The sequence below is a fragment of the Erythrolamprus reginae genome, chromosome 1 (genome assembly GCF_031021105.1).
Source record: "Erythrolamprus reginae isolate rEryReg1 chromosome 1, rEryReg1.hap1, whole genome shotgun sequence".
Taxonomy (NCBI): Eukaryota; Metazoa; Chordata; class Lepidosauria; order Squamata; family Dipsadidae; genus Erythrolamprus; species Erythrolamprus reginae.
The window spans coordinates 317,553,630-317,566,395 of NC_091950.1; the positions used below are offsets into that span (position 1 = coordinate 317,553,630).

General features: G+C 39.7%; 1 protein-coding gene across 6 annotated transcripts in view; it reads right to left on the reverse strand.

Annotated features, from left to right (window-relative positions):
• Positions 1-633: 633 nt before the first annotated feature.
• HIVEP2 (HIVEP zinc finger 2) overlaps positions 634-12,766 on the reverse strand; it is a 180,107-nt gene continuing 167,974 nt past the window's right edge. For all 6 annotated transcript variants that reach the window (XM_070733644.1, XM_070733641.1, XM_070733642.1 and 3 more), the window contains 4 exons: positions 12,517-12,692; positions 8,949-9,050; positions 5,763-6,664; positions 634-3,133 (listed from right to left, as the gene is read on the reverse strand). In XM_070733644.1, coding sequence (XP_070589745.1) covers positions 2,342-3,133; positions 5,763-6,664; positions 8,949-9,050; positions 12,517-12,692 — 1,972 coding nt within the window. In that variant the 3' untranslated portion in view covers positions 634-2,341. The remainder of the gene's footprint in view (positions 3,134-5,762; positions 6,665-8,948; positions 9,051-12,516; positions 12,693-12,766) is intronic.

Genomic DNA, 12,766 nt, shown 5'->3' on the forward strand with positions numbered 1-12,766 from the left:
AGGGCTTGTTGACATCTATATTTATGTGACATTTTTTTCCTATCATTGAGTGCTTTTTCCTCACAGTATTTTCTCTATACATGATGTACTATTGCCAAAATTCATTCTAACCATTCCTTAAATCGGGCCAATTTTATTGGGGATAGGGAAAGTTGTAGTTCAGCAATATGGAAAAAGTTGATTCTATGAGTCTGGTAAGGATTAATTACTGCAACTATGTTGATTTGCTGGCTATTAATAACTATTTCAGAGTTATCTCTTAGGAACATCTTTCACTTACATGGCATAGATTCAGAAATTTTAGATGAGCTTAGCAAGATGATTTTTTACTTTCCAAAAGTACAGTAAGTATTAAATGCACCAGAAATAACTTTGTAATAGTTTGAAAAATTGCAGAAAGCCAGTATCATTTTTTGTTATATGAAAAATTAAATATATCACATATGCTTTTGTGCTCACAAAGTTAACATCAAGTTATACACTTCTAGGCAACATGCTGCCCGTTTCCTTAATTGGAGATAATTCCACTGAATTCCAGGTGGTGTCCTTGACAAATAAAATGAGAAATCCAGAGCTTCCGCTGATAACTTGGGGAGCAAATCAAAACACCACAGGTAAACTAGACACTAGATCTGTAATGTAACTGTATATTTATTTCTTTTTAAACAACACTCCTTAAATGTATTGCAATTCAATATACAAATGTGTTTTCACAGAATTATAATCCACTAAATAGCACAGAAAATTACCCAGCTCTTTTGTTGTTCTTGACTTGGGTAGATGTGTGTATATCTGGGGACATCCGTCATACCTTTAAACACGTAGGGAATGGTTCCTCCCAAGACAACTGAATGCTATAAATGCCCTAAATCCCGATTTCCCCCGCTGATCTTTCTTCTTAGATAGAACTGTCAATATGAAAGACATCTTTTTTTCCCCAATAAGGAAGAATGTCTGTCTCCAAATAGTTGTGAACAACTATTTCTCTCCGTTCCCTTTCCATAACCCAACCTACCTTTCCAAAGTGAGATAACTTGGCAATATGACTCAGTTCCTTGCTTTCAACTAGTATTGGAACCCCTCCAGCTCTGTGGCTTTCATGGCTCTGTCTCCTGCATGCAGCGCCCAGCACTGATTGAAAAGCTATCGGGCCAGCCGATTATCTAAGCTCTGTGCAGACCAACCTGTGCTTTCTCATCTGGGGTAGAAGTTTAATTCCTTTGTAATCAAGGCTAAGGATGCCAGATTTCCTTACTCTTGTTTTAAAGACACTTCAATACTGATATGTGATATCTTGTCACCCGATCTTGCGTCTCTTCTAGTCAAGATCCCACTGTTCACTGATCCTCACTAGAAATGGGAATAACCCTTTTAAGCATTCACACAATAGATATGAAATTGCACCAGTTTTTGAAGTTGCATATATTTACACAGGGTGGAATGTTTCCCATATTCTTTTTAAAGGAGCATATAGCAACATGTTCACATAAGACCAAATACTTTTAATATATTTATAACTGTTTTATAAAGCTTTGAAAAAACTCACAATAGCACATGGTTTTACTTTAATGCTTTACGGTACTATCTCTTTAAAATCACAATCAGCACTTTTAAGTTATAGTTGATCCAGCAAACAAGAGACAAAAAAAATTACAAGAGTAAAGAATGGACTGATACATCCTTTTATCTTATTTTTTTTAACTAATGCATAAGTGCAGAATAAGATAAGATACTCTAGTTTAAATATCTTGTTTACAATATACATTTTTGTTCTAATAATGCAACAGTAAATCCCATGCTTCACATAGAAAAGCAACCCGCAACATTAAGAAAAAATGTACAATTTATGAAACAAAGTAAATAAATATTAGTATTACAGAATCAGAGCTGTACATAAAAGCTGTTCAGTTTTTAATCATATAAAAATATTTTAGTGCAACCTCACATATATATTGATGCTTTTTTTTGTTTTTTGCTTTACATCATTTAGGTCAAAGTGTCCCAAAAAGGAAAGAAATTACATTTATTACAAAGCAGATACACAAATTCTAAAATATGTACAAATTACTGCTAAAAAATGCTTATAAGAATATAAGCAAAAGTAAAGAAAAGGCACAAACACCTGTACAGGTTAAAAGTACCAGACCCAATAAGAATTTTGAAATTTCATTTTGGTCAGGCTCATGATGACTTGTAGTTTTACTCAATTCTTTTGATACAACAAAAGTATATATAATAGCAAACTACTGTAACTTAGAACCGGCATGCTATAAATTCAAATACTTCCTTCTATCACTGGGGAAGGGGCGTGGGGAGTCAACAAGTTTTCACACCTCAGAGATTACTGCGGTTTGCTTTTTTCGGAGGTCGACTCTCTCCTTTCCTGTGTGCTTGAATCTTTCCTACTCGGGTAGACTGACGGTCTGACCTCCAGGCTGCTTTTGCTGTAAAAGGGGGAATGAGATACTACAGTCTGCTGTGATGTACCAAAAAGGTCCTTTTCACCACTGTGCAAGTCAGGGTTGGTGGCTGAGGCACAGATCTGGCCTGGCTCAGAGCCACTAAAGTGTTTCATGCTAAAATGTGCACTTTCCAAGGGTTTCCGGAAGGGCTCGGAATCCCTTTCTGTTTGCTCCGTCCCATGGAGGATTTCCTCTGTGGCAATGCGGAGAGAGGCTATGGCTTTTGTACAAGTCTGTATAGTTTCTTCCTGCTCCCTCTCCATTACCCCCCCTTCCTCCGAAGTGCTCTTTTTCATCAACAGTAACTCGGACGTCGATGTGCTGCCTCGAGCCATCGCATGCAAAGAAGGAGGACGGCCCCGTTTCTCCTGATGCTTTGGAGGAGTGCAAGATTCCCACTGCTTCTCCTCAGAACTTTCTTTGGAGAGAGACCAGATGGACGGAGTGTGTAAACCAGACAGGGCTGCAGGTAGCGAATGGACGATTTGGATGCCCCCGATGGGCATCATAGGGATAGGCGCACGGAGCTGCTGTTGGGAGTGTAGTGGAAGATGACTGAAGACGTAGTCTGTAGGACCCTCAGGAAACAAGTTAGGGATGTGATGCTCCAGAATGCCCTTTTCTCCAGGCAAGCTGAAATAGGGTGGCTCCAAAAATCCTGCTCTTGAATTCTGCAAAAAAACAAAACAAAGCAAAGATCAGCAACAGCTTCTAGGTTTGCAGAAGAGAAGTGCACCATTTGTGTTCATAGCTTGGCAAAACCCTCATTCCCCTACAGCAGTGTTTTTCAACCAGTGTGCCGTGGCACACTAGTGTGCAGTGAGACATGGTCAGGTGTGCTGTGGGGAAATTAAGCATGGGTCCCCAAACTACCATTCCTGCCAGGATACCCCTTTTGTGTTCAACAAAAAAGGTCCAGATTTCACACTAAGTGAGTATAAATTCATTTGGAAACTATATTATTAACTATATGTATAATATGTACTGTGTTAAGCGTGTCATTTTGTGTCACTTTGGTTGGTGGTGGGGCCCAGGATTTTGTAAATGTAAAAAATGTGCCGCGGCTCAAAAAAGGTTGAAAATCACTGGCCTACAGCACTTGGATTACCCTAACCAACTATATTTAGGATTAAAGATCCCACTTCATCTTAAGACAAAAATGTTTGGAGAAAAACAGTCTTGTCAAATTGCTGGCTGAAATCCTCGGGGTGGGGGGAATCAATGAGGAAGGGTGAATGCTTCATTTTGGGGGTTCTCCGACATTTCCTAAGGAAGTTTCTAAAGCAGCTACAAAAGTTAGTTTAAGAAACTACTACACATGAAGTTGTTTGTGAAATCTCAAAATATTGTTTAAACCAACTTTAAGACTTGTGGACTTCAACTCCTATAGTTCCTCCACCCTCAGCAATTTTAAGACTCGTGGACTTCAACTCCTAGAGTTCCTCAGCCAGAAAGTCTTAAAGTTGCTGAAGTTGGAGAGCCCTGGTTTAAATGCTCTGTAGCACTGAGTGAGCACTGAGTGAGATAGGAGTTTATTTAGGTTGAACATATTCAACCATTACATATTTAACCGTTAAACAGTTTTAATCTTCTCAAACTGTATAATTCAGAAAGAAGCTTGATGCACAGTTCTTTCCCAAATAATGATGATGAATTTCCCAAATAATGAATGAGGACTTTTATATTTGAAAACGTACTATTTTCTGAGTTTTCAGCTGGACAAATAAAGATATTATTTCCATATGTATTCCAGCTCTATATTAGATCCAAATCTCTTCTGGCCAGTCAAGGCATCCTGGGAGACATGTGTTTGGATCCGAGCAATGGTAAATTCGTCTTTCAAGAAATCAATGACCCTGCTCTTAAGGAAGGGGTGATTTAGCGCCTCTTCAAGAAACCATCGCCTGATCTATGGACTGTACACATTTCTTCCTTTTTAGGGAAGGTGGTTGAAAAAGCAATTGGTTTGCACCTCCACAGAGACTGAATGAAACATATAATCTAGACCAGGGGTGTCAAATTCATGTCATCACAATGGCATCACATGTCGTATCGTGATTTTTTTCCATTACGCTAAAATGGGCGTGTGCATGGCCAGCATGTAGCCAGTGATTGACAGTTCTGATCTAGACCTCTTGGGGTTGGGTTTTAGACCTGAGTATTTATTCCACACCTATATCACTTGCTGATAATTTTTTGGTGGGATCAGAATAGAGTCGGTGTATCTATTCTGGCGCTCCTTAGGAGTCGGGAGAGAGAAGCACAAAGTTAAAATAGTTCTGTTCGCTCCTCTATGGACTGGAAGAGTCGATATCAGAGGGCAGAATTCCAGCTTATTTCTCTTGCTTTACAGTTCCTCTGGGCTCTATTCTCTCCCCAATGCTATTGATAGTCACTAATTCTGTGATTCTTGTCAGAGGTTTCCACATGATGATGAATTACAGGAAATATTTGGGGTCCCAGGTTACTTCATTCTGTTCTACAGTTTTCATCCATGTAAAGAAGAAAATTCTTCATTTAAATAAATATAACAAATATCCAGCTGTACAGTGGTACCTCTACCTAAGAACGCCTCTACTTACTAACTTTTCTAGATAAGAACTGGGTGTACAAGATTTTTTTGCCTCTTCTCAAGAACCATTTTCCACTTACAAACCCGAACCTCCGAAACTGTAACCAGAAAGGTCAGGGAGAAGCCTCTCTGGGAATCTCCTGGGAGGGAACAGGGCTGGAAAAGGCGAGGAGAAGCCTCCGTGGGGCCTCTCTAGGAATCTCCTGGGAGGAAACAGGGCCTGTTTCCCCAATCGCATGCATTATTTTCTTTTACATTGATTCCTATGGGAAAAATTACTTCTTCTTATAAACTTTTCTACTGAAGAACCTGGTAACGGAACAAATTAAGTTCGTAAGTAGAGGTACCACTGTACATCAATGAAAAGACATTAGTATAAATAAATTTATTTTCCTTTCCATCAAAGCTTCCAAAAATCCATACAGGAACTAGCAGATAAGGAAGGATCTGGGACATGGGATAGAAAACTGGGAAGAAGTAAATAAAAACAAACAACCTGGACAAAAATTGCTGTTTATGGGCCTTGTGTCTCCCTGATTAACATCAAGATACAAGGATTTGTCTGTCAACAAAAAAAAAATATCCTAACAATTAAGCCAATCCCGAAAGCCCAGTTTCCTTAACTCAGAATCCAATTGGAATAATAGAAGAAAGAATGTAAAACAATTTTTAAAAAAATTGTAAATAATCATTTTAGGTGATCTGTTTCCACATTATTTTCAACTTACCGAATGTCCCAGGGGAAGTGATTCAGATTGCATATACTGGCCCAAGGGCAACGATGGGTTATGATATAAGCCTCTTCGGGGTGATGCTGCCCTAATTGAGGCCATATATCGCCTTTCCCTTCGTGGAGACATCTCTCTTCGAGAAGACGCATCCTTTCCAGGAGACACAGGCCTCCGTGGTGACAGATGTCGTCTTGGGGAGGCATCTCTGCGTGGTGATAACTCTCTTCTTAGGACAGCTTCCTTTCTTGGCGAAATATGTCTGATAGGTGAAATCTCTCTTCTTGGTGATAGATGCCTTCGAGGTGACAGATCCCCTTTGGGTATTAAATATCTCTTTGGTGAGTTATCTCTGTATGGTGAGGAATCATACCCAGGGGATGAGTGTTGGCTGGATGATGAAAGATCTCTAGGAGATGAGTTGGACTCCAAGGAAATCATATAATCTTCATCCATGCAGCTAGGTATGTCAAGTCTGTCCTTGTCAGGTTCAGAATCTGTACTTTTATTCTGGAAAAACCTTTGATATTCTGTCATTGGTGAATCATCACAAGAATCACTTGTTGATAAGAGATGAGTAACCTGAATGCTAGGTAAAGTGACCAAATAACTTATCAAGGAGGAATGCCCTACAGCACTCTCGTGGGAGCCCCCATAAGATGTGGTAGCAGTATTCACAGATAATGACGAAAATCGGGGCGGCTGGGGGCTAGTGCTTCGAGATCTCGTCTTGGGCGTGGAATCCCCGAGTGCATCATCAAAATCATCCTCATCTTCATCATCGTCATCAATGTCTTCTCCATCTTCTCCGTCAGACTCTTCAGCATCAGAGAACTGATGGTCAGTTGATCTCCCAGTCATGTTGTTCTTCTCAATTTCTTGGTGGTTATCTTCCATATTTTCTGAAATAAATGTAACAAATCAATAAGTCGCATGCAGGGACACAAAACTGAACTTGACTGCAGATCTTTTTCTCCTATTAAGCTATTGATTGTGCCTAAATCTCCCACTGCAGTATTATACAGACAGATTCTCTTCAGTAATATATAGGTAAAAAAGTTTACTTGGGATGCTTCTCTTCATCATCAAATGCATAAACTTTTTTAATTTCCATGCTTCCCTGAAACTATTTGCAAAACTCTATAAATTTGGAGTAACCCCAAATGTAATGACATTTGATCATTTATATGACCCTCAAATACTTGAATAATAACTGTATATCCACTTCAAGGGATTGGGGTTATATATAGGCAGAATTGTACTAATATAGCCATCCAGTAATATGCCTTTAAAAAGTGTATTATACCACTAAGTTATTTTCCCAGCTAAAGAAACTCAGAGCTAAGATGATCAGATACCTTATGTGATAGTAGAATAAAATAATAAAGTTGGAAGGGACCTTGGAAATCTTCTAGTCCAACCCTTTGATTAGGCAGGAAATCCTACACAACTTCAGACATGGTTACCCAACAATTTCTTTAAAACTTCTAGTGTTGGAGCATTCACAACTTCTGGAGGCAAGTTGTTCCACTGATTACTTGTTCTGATTATCAGGAAATTTCTCCTTAGTTCTAATTTGCTTCTCTTCTTCATTAATTTCCACCCATTGCTTCTTGTTCTACCCTCTGGTGGCTTTGGAGAATAGTTTGACTCCCTCTTTTTTTGTGTCAGCCCCTGAGATATTGGAATACTGCTATTATTACTCTCATAGACCATCTTTTCATTAAACTAGACCAGTGAAGGCAAACCTTTTTTTTTGCTCAGGTGCCAAAAGGGCACACAGGTGCAATGCAATGCCTTCGTGCACAACCCCCCATGATGCCCCCCATGCATGTGCCTAGGCCTCCAATGGTAGGCCCATTGGACTGTTTTTTGCCCTCTCCAGGCTTCGGGAAAGAAGTCTGGAAAAGGCAAAAAAATGGCCCAATGGGGCCATTGGAAGTTTGGAAATGAACATCCAGTAGGTCCACTGGCCCCATTTTTCTCTAGCTACAGGCTCTGGAGGCTTTTCTGAAGCCTGGGGAGGGCTAAGAATGGCACAACAGGCCTACCGGAAGTTCTTTTCTGAACTTCCAGTAGGCCCGTTGGGCCTGTTTTTCGCCATCCACAGATTCTGGGGGCTTTCCTGAAGCCTGGAGAGGGTGAAAACAGCCACACCTGCCCTCTAGAAGGCCGAAAATCAGCTGGCCAGTGGATACATGCACACTGGAGTTGACATGGGGCAATGCCTCGCATGACCTCAGATATGGCTCTACATGCCACCTGTGCCATGCGTGCCATAGGTTCACCACACAAAATTAGACATGCCCATTTCCTGCAACCGTTCTTCGTATGTTTTAGCCTCCAGTCCCCTAATCATCTCAGTTGCTCTTCTCTGTACTCTTTCTGAAGTATCAACATTTTATTTATTTATTTATTTATTTATTTGTTTGTTTATTTATTTGTTTGTTTGCTTATTATTAGATTTGTATGCCGCCACCCCTCTCTGTAGACTCGGGGCGGCATACATCGTGGTGACCAAAACTGAATGCAGTATTCCAAGTGTGGCCCTACCAAAGCATTATAAAGTGGTTTTAACACTACATGTGATCTTAATTCCATCCCTCTGTTTATGCAGCATAGAACTGTGTTGGTTTTTTGGCAGATGCTGTACACTGCTGGCTCGTATTTAAATGGCTGTCCACTAGGACTCCAAGTTACTACTATTGAGCAAGGTACCACATATTCCATGCATTTTGTTTTTTGTTGCCTAAATGTAGAACCTTACTTTTTTCACCATTGAATTTCATTTTGTTAGATAGCACCCAATTTTCAAGTCTGTCAAGATCTATCTGAAACTTAAGCCTATCTTCTGGAGTGTTGGCTATTCCTACCAGCTTGGTGTCATCTGCAAATTTGATGGGTTTCCCATCAATCCCCTCATCCAAGTCATTGTGTAAAGTGAGGCAAACTTTAAGAGCAATGTGCAGTACCAAAAAAAAAAAAAATCACACCATTTTGAAATATGTCGGCCTCTAACAATATTGTGTGCTAGAATCTACTGTAGACCTGAGTGAGTAGGGGTGAGATGAGAGAAGACACAAAGATAACCTTTAACTTCTGTAAGCTTCAAACCAATAAGCCAACATTATTTTCAATGCTTTAATCTGACAAGAGGAAAACTTAAAATTCTTAACGATCACATACCTGCTTCTTCAGTTTCTGTATCATCCACTGATGTCATTGATACCCCCAGTTCCAGGCATTTTTTCATATGCGCTTTTGACTTCATATGCTTTGTCAAATTCCCTGTGGAAAAGATAAACCAGACAAGTTGGCATCAGTTTAGCATTCATACTCACTCTTATGAAGAGAGGTTTTCCATCTTTTCCTAGAATGAATGAACCGGACAGAGAGATAAAACATATTCAATTTAAATAAAGGTCATTTCAGCAACAATGATTCCAGAGAAGTGCACGTGTTTCTTCATCTCTTCTCTCTTAACAGCCAAGCTGTAATACTTAGGACTACCGAATCTGAATTTTATTTTTATTCCCCTATTTTTATTGTTAATAATGCATCACCACCATCAAACGCTGGAAAAGGACAGGCATTTCAATTGTCTGAATGAAATGTAAGACTAAGACTGTCACAGAGAGGGAAAAAATGGAAGATGTGAGGCCAATTCTACCATCTGACATAAATATCATTCTTCCCACCTTCAAAAGAGGGCCTACCAAAGAGGTTACGCTCCTGAACAAAGCAGGGAATTAATTCGACAGGACTGGGATAATCAGAGAGCAGGTTCAACGATGAATCACTATGGGACAAGCCAATGAGGATGTGGAGAAAGATTTTATAAAAATTCAGTTCCACTTCCTTACACATAAGTACATGAAAACTTACTCCAGAATAAATTTGCAAGTCCTTGAGGTGCAACTAGACTAACTTTTCCAACAGGCTGCAAGTTCTTATTGAAATATAATTAACAATAAGATACATTTGGGGGGGGAAATGAATTCATAAATAGTTCTGTTAATTGTGTTATCCTCCCTTCAGTTATTTGCTGATTCTTCACACTCTTTAGTCTCAATGTAACACTTTAAGCATGCGAAAGTATTAGCTTTTATGAGAAATATTTGCAGCCTGATGACCTCCAGATGTGTTGGATTACAACTCCCCAGTATCTCAGCACATATGAGATATGCCAGATGTGTATATACCAACCCTGGAAAGGTTGACCTATAATATCAAATGCTGCTGAGAGATTGAACTGTGTATTAATATTGCAAAATTTAAGCAGATTTCTCCTCCTCTGTACATGAGCCACCGTGGGGCAGTGGTTAGAGTGCAGTACTTCAGGCTACTTCTGCTGCCTGCCGGCTGCCTGCAATTTACCAGTTCAAATCTCACCAGGTTCAAGGTTGACACAGCTGTCCATCCTTCCGAGGTGGAAGGTGGAATGAGGATACAAATTGTTGGGGGCGATATGCTGACTTTGTAAAAACCGCTTAAAGATAGCTGTAAAGCACTGTGAAGTGGTATACAAGTCTAAGTGCTATTGCTATATACAGAGAGTAGATATTTCCACATTGTCATTAGGAACAGGAGTAAACCACCAATAGCATTGTAAATTAGGCAATTGGTATTATTATTATAAATTAGGCAATTGGTTACAAGCGGTGTGCCACAAGGGTCTGTTATGGGTCCTATTCTTTTTAATACGTTTGTGAGTGACATAGGGGAAGGTTTGGTAGGGAAGGTTTGCCTATTTGCCGATGACTCTAAAGTGTGCAATAGGGTTGATATTCCTGGAGGGGTCTGTAATATGGTAAATGATTTAGCTTTACTAGATAAATGCTCAAAGCAATGGAAACTGCAGTTTAATGTTTCCAAATGTAAACTAATGCACTTGGGGAAAAGGAATCCTCAATCTGAGTATTGTATCGGCAGTTCTGTGTTAGCAAAAACTTCAGAAGAGAAGGATTTAGGGGTAGTGATTTCTGACAGTCTCAAAATGAGTGAGCAGTGTGGTCGGGCAGTAGGAAAAGCAAGTAGGATGCTTGGCTGCATAGCTAGAGGTATAACAAGCAGGAAGAGGCAGATTTGATCCCCTTATATAGAGCGCTGATGAGACCACATTTGGAATACTGTGTTCAGTTCTGGAGACCTCACCTACAAAAAGATATTGACAAAATTGAACGAGTCCAAAGACGGGCTACAAGAATGGTGGAAGGTCTTAAGCATAAAACGTATCAGGAAAGACTTAATGAACTCAATCTGTATAGTCTGGAGGACAGAAGGAAAAGGCGGGACATGATCGAAACATTTAAATATGTTAAAGGGTTAAATAAGGTTCAGGAGGGAAGTGTTTTTAATAGGAAAGTGAACACAAGAACAAGGGGACACAATCTGAAGTTAGTTGGGGGAAAGTTCAAAAGCAACATGAGAAAATATTATTTTACTGAAAGAGTAGTAAATCCTTGGAACAAACTTCCAGCAGATGTGGTTGGTAAATCCACAGTAACTGAATTTAAACATGCCTGGGATAAACATATATCCATTGTAAGATAAAATACAGGAAATAGTATAAGGGCAGACTAGATGGACCATGAGGTCTTTTTCTGCCGTCAGTCTTCTATGTTTCTATTAATTTTTTTAAAGGGAGGGATCGATTAAAGACACAGTTCTGGCAACTGCGGCCATCGCTTGATAGAGTTTTGCAGAGATGCTAAACGGAAGCTGCTTCCCCTCCCCTGTGGCAGTGAGTACCCATGTACATGTGCTAGTAGATCTCCATCCATAATTTATGTCAGCATGGAGGGAAGAGCCCACCCGGAGTCTGTGGAATGGTGCATTATTAATAATTGTGAAACTGACCCATCATAAAGGCAGCTTAGGAATTCTCCACTTGGCACAGCTAATGTTCCATTTCTGCAATGTGCTGCTGCAAATGTACAACCCCCTCGATGCAATTGATATTTGCACCACAACGTTTTCAGCAGAAAAATAATAATGGCCAGGGTAATTTTATGCCCACTACATTTCCTCTGCAGACAGATAGACTGGGTCGAAGCCCGCATTTCTTAATGTAGTTACACAGAGTGGCTTTCTCCCTGACAAACACATCAAATCTTGAATCTCACATTCAAATAGAGTGCATTTCATGAAGGCTCATTTTCAGAAATAAAAGATGACAACTGTTGGGTTTCTGAGATCAGGCTGGCTGGCAAGGGGGATCTGGCCATCCCCTTGAGAGAAATAAACTCGCTTGGTTTAACAGCAACAACAACAAAACAACAACATCAATAGAGTTGGAAGGGACCTTTGAGGTCTTCTAGTCCCACCCCATGCTTAGGTAGGAAACCTTACACTATTTCAGATAAATGGTTATACAACACCTTCTTAAAAACTTCCAGTGTTGGAGCATTCACAACTTCTGGAGGCAAGCTGTTCCACTGATTAATTGTTCTAACTGTCAGGAAATTACTCCTTAGTTTTAAGTTGCTTCTCTCCTTGATTGGTTTCCACCCATTGCTTCTTGTTCTGCCCTCAGGTGCTTTGGAGAATAGGTTGACTCCCTCTTCTTTGTGGCAACCCCTAAGATATTGGAACACTGCTGTCATGTCTCCCCTAGTCCTTCTTTTCATTAAACTTTTGAAAACTTTTCTTATACTTTGAAGGATGGAAGTAAGAGAAACAGGAGGACATCAGCCCAGAAAACAAACAAACAAACAAACAAACAAACAAACAAATAAAACAGATGAATGGATACCTTTTGTTTTGAAGGCAAAATTACACAGCTTGCATATATAAGGCCGTACATCAGTGTGAGTCCGAATATGCTTTTTCAGCATGCTGGGTTTCTTGCAACGGATTCCACATTCTTCACAAATATACTTTCCACGTCCACGTCCCCTGACATATACGTAATCCTCATTTGATTTATATCTGTAAAAAGAAAGTCAAAATGAACCAACATGGCCATTTTAATTCACAAAGATTGTACTTCATTGAAATACAGT